The sequence below is a fragment of the Megalops cyprinoides genome, chromosome 6, assembly GCF_013368585.1.
Source record: "Megalops cyprinoides isolate fMegCyp1 chromosome 6, fMegCyp1.pri, whole genome shotgun sequence".
Taxonomy (NCBI): domain Eukaryota; kingdom Metazoa; phylum Chordata; class Actinopteri; order Elopiformes; family Megalopidae; genus Megalops; species Megalops cyprinoides.
In genome coordinates this window covers 5,569,001-5,575,000 of record NC_050588.1, presented here as the reverse complement: position 1 = coordinate 5,575,000, position 6,000 = coordinate 5,569,001, and the positions used below count along the sequence as shown (strand labels likewise).

The 6,000-nt window shown below is 45.5% G+C and overlaps 1 protein-coding gene across 1 annotated transcript in view; it reads left to right on the top strand.

Moving 5' to 3' along the window:
• The first annotated feature begins 3,113 nt into the window (after positions 1–3,113).
• Positions 3,114–6,000, top strand: part of LOC118778894 (NACHT, LRR and PYD domains-containing protein 12-like) — a 49,759-nt gene continuing 46,872 nt past the window's right edge. Inside the window, exons 1-2 of the mRNA XM_036530678.1 lie at positions 3,114–3,188; positions 3,943–4,101. Coding sequence (XP_036386571.1) covers positions 3,114–3,188; positions 3,943–4,101 — 234 coding nt within the window. The remainder of the gene's footprint in view (positions 3,189–3,942; positions 4,102–6,000) is intronic.

Genomic DNA, 6,000 nt, shown 5'->3' with positions numbered 1-6,000 from the left:
TCTTACTGTTTCTTTAAGATGCACTATTTTTACATTAAATGGAATTATATTTCTCATGTTTTTCTAAATAAAATCATTTTGAAAGTACATGTTTTGGTCATTAATATGATGTGTGATTTGACATTACACATATGGAATATTTCACATGTAATACCTGAAATTGCTGAATCAAGGTTTGAGTAAGAAACACCAACTGAAAACTAAGTTACCAGTGGGAGTGTATTACAGTGGTCGAGTGTAACTGAAACAGATCAAAAAGTTTATGTAAAACACCAAGTAGATAAAATATGTGCTGAGGTCTACACATCTTGAGGATCATACGTGTTCTGTGCTACGCTATATACAACATAATACGGTGTGTGTGTGTGTGTGTGTGTGTGCGCATGTCTGTATGTGTATATGCTTGCACGTGTGTGTGCACACATGTGCGTGTGTATGAAGCTGACTAGTTGAAGCTTCAAATACCAGACAGAAAGGTTCCCTTTCTGATACACTCTAACTATAACAGTACATTAACAGAGCATGACAACCGAATACATGTTGCTACCATGGCTTTTACATGCATTTTCATTTACACTACTGCTAGACCGCTAGATTTCTAGAACAGGGAATTCTGGACCTAGTAGTTTTAATAACAATGCCAGTACTGAAAGGTACCCTGACTCATTTACAGGTGTTTTTTCTTTACAGACGGTTCAAACCCACTGGCAGAAAGTTGCAGAAACATTCATATATCAGCAACAGATCTTCATGAACATTCACACACTCACACAGAATGTGACACAAAGCTGCTGTATAGATTTATCATTACATCACTTTATTTTACAGCCATTTTTTAATGTGTGCTCATCACTCTTAGATCAATGCCCAGCATTTCATGCAAATTTAGGCAGAAGTAAAGAATGTGCTTCTGACAGCCTTGTGTCCACAGTTTTACAGGACAAACACCTCAGTAAACTGCAGAGACACAGTTTCATATCTGAACACAGCAATATTCACCATGTTTCCAAATCACAGCACAGTGCTCCAATACAGGTACAACACTCCACTCACTTTTGCAACCACTCCCTGTGTGTGCGTGTGCGTGTGCGTGTGCGCGTGCGCGTGCGCGTGCGCATGTACACCCCACACAGATGGGGTGAGCATTGATGATGTTGAGGGAGTAGGTTTCAAATGAAGAACAGTGAGTGATAAGCTGCTTTCAGGTTGCTGGCCTTGGAGCAACACACCCAATGTGGAGTTTTACTACTTACCAGTCATCAACAGCCCAGTGGCGCCACCTCATGGACATTTGTGGAAATCTTTAACCCTTTCCTTCCAAGCACTAAAATGTCCAGTTTTTGTTTCTGTACTGACTGAAACTTTCACTGTTTTAGCTGCAGAATAAAGGTCAGCCGAGTGAAGTCATATGTGTTTGGTGTAGGAGTTATTTGCTAATTTGGACTCTTTATTTGAGGTTTATTTCTCCCTGCTCAGAGATTCAGATTCAGAGAAAGACAATGATCAATGCATAACTACAGGAAGTCAGCTTTGAAACCTAATACATAGAGTGTGTACATATTTACTTGCTTTAAATGCTTCCTCCTACATTTAGTTACCTGTGTGTTTAGTGGCAGTTGGATGCCTGTTGCATCACCCTATAAATGCATAGCATTCCCATGTACATGTGGAAGGTGGGGATGAGATTTTGCTATATGAGGACTGAAGACAGGAGAATACACCTGCACTGCTATAGCTTAGATCAGCATCTTCTCTTTGCTGGATGTTTGTGGCCTTCAAACCAAAATCATTCACCTCCAGCAGCAGTTTATTATCCCCTTCCAGCCACATGCAGTTTATCAGTGAGTCTCTGCCTTCCAATCACAGCAGGACTATACTGTATACCCCTGCCTTTATGACATCGCTAATGGTGTCTAATGGGTGTGTGTTTCACTGCTATGTTCTATAGTGATGTAATGCTATTGGTGCATTTATTACTGGGAGTGTGTAAGGGAACAGCGCACATCCTTTGTGACAGAGCACTGCTGGGTGCACTGCAGACTCAGTCCCTGTCTTTGATGTTGGAGAAGCTCAGGGCTCTGAGGAAGGGGGTCCCTGATTGGAGAGCACACTGTGCTGAGGGCGGGGCCTGTCCTCTCCCTCCCCTTCCTCCTGCTGCATTAAAACATCCAGCTCTGATCTGCTGTCCAACGCCTCACACTGAAAACAGAATCAAACTTACTTTACACTCCAGGTCTGACACACAAAAGTGTGCATCCAAACATACAGCTCTTACAAAGTCAAATCATTACACCACATCACCAATCAAAGAGCATCTTTTCTCTTAAGGTTTGTGAAATGCTAGCTGCTGTTCACTACTTCTTCATCAGATATGAGCTTTTCATTGTATTAGTTATTGAATATGACCAAAAAGGAGAAACACAGCCGTAACTACTGTATTATGGAAGTTGGGTTTCAACACCCAGGGAGCTGATGAGAAAGTAGAGCAATACAAACTTAAATGAGCTGCATAATATTATGATTTCAAAGCCAAGCCATCTGAGTGACTGAGACCACGAAAACCACCATACCAGTCTGCTTCAGTTAAACACCATTCCTGTCACACTGGTGAACACAGAGCTCTCTGGCACAAGAGCTCTTCACTTGTCTCTCAGAAGTGTGAAATATCTGTGCATGAAGCTTAAACTGTTGATATCCAAAGAAGATACACCACACCTTCAAAATGTTTCAAAGCTAACAAGAGGGCCAGACATTCCTTCTCAATGGTGGCATAGTTACACTGATGTTTATCGAATTTCCTGGAGAAATAGCTAATGGGATGATTGATGCCATCGTCATCCTCCTGTAACAATACTGCTCCAGCACCGGTGGCACTGGCATCCATCTCCAGCTTGAAAGGTCTGCTGTAATCAGGAGCAGTGAGAACAGGTGCGTGGCTCAAAAGCAACCTCACGCGTTGAAAAGACTCCTGGTACTCAGGCATCCAGACAAACGCACGCGAAGAGCTCAAAGGACTGGTGAGAGGGGCAACCACAGTGGAAAGATTCTGACAGAAACACCGATAATAACCCGCCGTGCCCAGGAAACGCCGGAGTTGTCGTCCCGTATCGGGCATGGGGAAACAGCGGATAGATTCCACTTTGGCATCCACAGGGACGCACCTGACCTTGGCCAACTATCTTATCCAGGTAAGTTACCGTGGCCTTGCTGAACTCACACTTAGCCAGGTTAAGAGTCAGGGAAGCAGAACTCAAGCGGCTAAAAACTAAACAAAGTGTTTCCATGTGTGATGGCCAATCTGCAGAATACACTATGAGGTTGTCTAGGTAAGCTTCGCAGTTAGGTACCCCCTCCAAAACAATAGACATGAGCCTCTGAAACATAGCGGGAGCATTTAGCATCTCAAATGCCATAACCGAGTATTGGAGGAAATGGTCAAGCGTGGGACGTTAAGGAGACCTACCAATACCCTTTTAATAGGTCAAGTTTGCTTACAAACTTCGCTGACCAAAACTCTGTCGATACAATTCTCCATATGCGGCAAGGGGAAGGAATCAGGCACGGTCAATGCATTCACCTCACGGTAATCTGTGCAAAACCAGGCTGTGCCATCACTCTTGGGTACCAGAATGCATGGTGAACTCCAGGGACTCGAGCTAGGCTGGGCTAAGCCATGGTCAAGCAGATAAGACACCTCCCAGTGCATCAAAGCTCTTTTAAATGGGTTCACGCGATAAGCATATTGCTTAATTGGCTTGGCCCCATTTACATCAATGTCATGCTTGTTTGAGTTGGCACATCATTAAACAAAGAGGGGTACTCTTGTACTAAGTGTAGCACATCTGCTTGCTGCAGGTCATCTAAATGAGTGAGATGACGGGGCAGCTTCTGCACAGTGGCAGAATTCTGTAGCCTGGCACACTGTTCCGGGGTGTTCCACAGCACGAGACCATCCGCATCCTCACCAATAGCCGAGAGCACCGGAACAGCGACTGCAGAGGGAACAGAAGCTTCTGCCTCCGGACACGGAGCTTCCGGAACCTGGCCATGCACATGATAGGACTTCATGTTGAGGTGGCATACGCGAGTCTGACGCTTTGGGTCAGGCGTCTGAATCACATAGTTGGTTTCAGAGAACTTACGGTCCACCACATAAGGGCCAGAAAAAAGAGCCTGCAAAACCGAACCAGGGATCGGTAACAATACCAGAACTTGGTCCACAGGGCTAAAACAGCGTGGCACCACTCTCTGGTCATAGCGGGCTTTCATTGCTGCCTGCAAAGAAGACAAGGATTTGTTAGCATAAGCATAGGCAGAGTGAAGCTGCTCCCTGAACTCGCTAACATAGTCCAGTATTTTGGACGGGGGCATTGAGGTATCACCCCACAATTGTTCTTTGAAGAGCTTAAGAGGACCTCTAACTGTATGCCCGAATACTAGTTCCATGGGGCGGAACCCTAGGAATTCCTGTGCTGTTTCACGAACAGCAAATAAAACAAAAGGAATACCGGTGTCCCACTCTCTTTCATGTTTGGCGCAGTAAACACGCAGCATGGACTTCAGGGTCTGATGAAAATGCTCTAAAGCTCCCTGTGACTCTGGGTGATATGCACTTGAAACCTTATGGTTGACGGAGAGCGTTTGCACAACCTGCGCAAACACTTTGGGCAAAAGGTTTGTGCCTTGATCAGTTTGCACGATCTTAGGCAAGCCAAAGGTGGAGAAGAACTGCATTAGTGCTTTGACTGTGACGGGGGCCGTAATCTTATGTAGAGGAAAAGTCTTGGGGTATCGGGTAGCAGCACACATTATCGTCAACAAGTACTGATTACCGGACTTGGTTTTAGGTAGGGAGCCCACGCAATCAACCAGCACACGCTCAAATTGGTCTCCTATCACTGGTATGGGGTACAGAGGCGCAGGGGGAATAGTCTGGTTCGATTTTCCCACAAACTAACAAACAGGACAGGTTTTACAGTAGTCAGCCACTGCAGGCTAAAAGAAATGCCGTAGCATACGGTGGTAAGTCTTAGTGACACCTAAGTGTCCCGCAAGATGATGATCATGGGCTGACTGTAGAACATACTGTCGGTACTCTGTCGGTACCAAAATCTGGAAAACAGTGTTCCACCCTGAGTCATCAGATACCACTGGTGACCACCTCCGCATAAGTAAACCCTTCCCAACAAAATAAGCGCTCGGTTTGCCGCGGATGGTCTTGGACTCTCTGGAAACAGACAAACACGAAGCGAGAGAAGGATCAGCACGTTAGGCCGCTATGAGCTGCTCACGGGTGATCGGCAGCTTAAGCCCTTCGTCCCTTCTGCTATCAGACTCAGCATTGTCTTTAGGACATTTCATTGCAGAGTCCGCAACTGGCGATACCTCCAAAATTGTGTCTTGGTCAGAGGAGGCAAGAAATGAATCAGACAAAGTAGTAGAGCTAGTAGAGCTAGACTGCTGAGGTCTGGTGACTGTGGGGGTTTTCTCACCACTGTGAACCGGGGCATGAGCAGACACAAACACATTCTTGTGGGTCAAGCTAAACTCATCCGTCAGCACAGCTGCTTGAGACAATGACTGCACTTTCTGTTCATTTAAATACAGAGCCATACGCCATACAGACAATTCTTAAACTCCTCCAAGAGGACTAGCTCACGAAGGGTTGCAAGATCACCTTGCTGGATGCACACCATTTATCAAGGAGAATCCCCTTCTCTCTCGCAAACTCGACAAATTGACACGAGGACTTCTGGTGATTCCTAAACCGCTGCCTATAAGCCTCAGGCACCAATTCATATGCATGTAGTACAGCTGCCTTGACAGTATTGTACTGCAGGCTCTTGGGCAGCGACAGTGCAGAGCATACCTCCTGTGCCTTTCCTACAAATTTGCACTGCAGCAATAAAGGCCAGACTGAAATAAGAATCCACCTCAGTCTCATGGAAAGGCGGCACAAAATTAATATGCTTGCTGACGTCAAACCCGGTCTGGGGAACC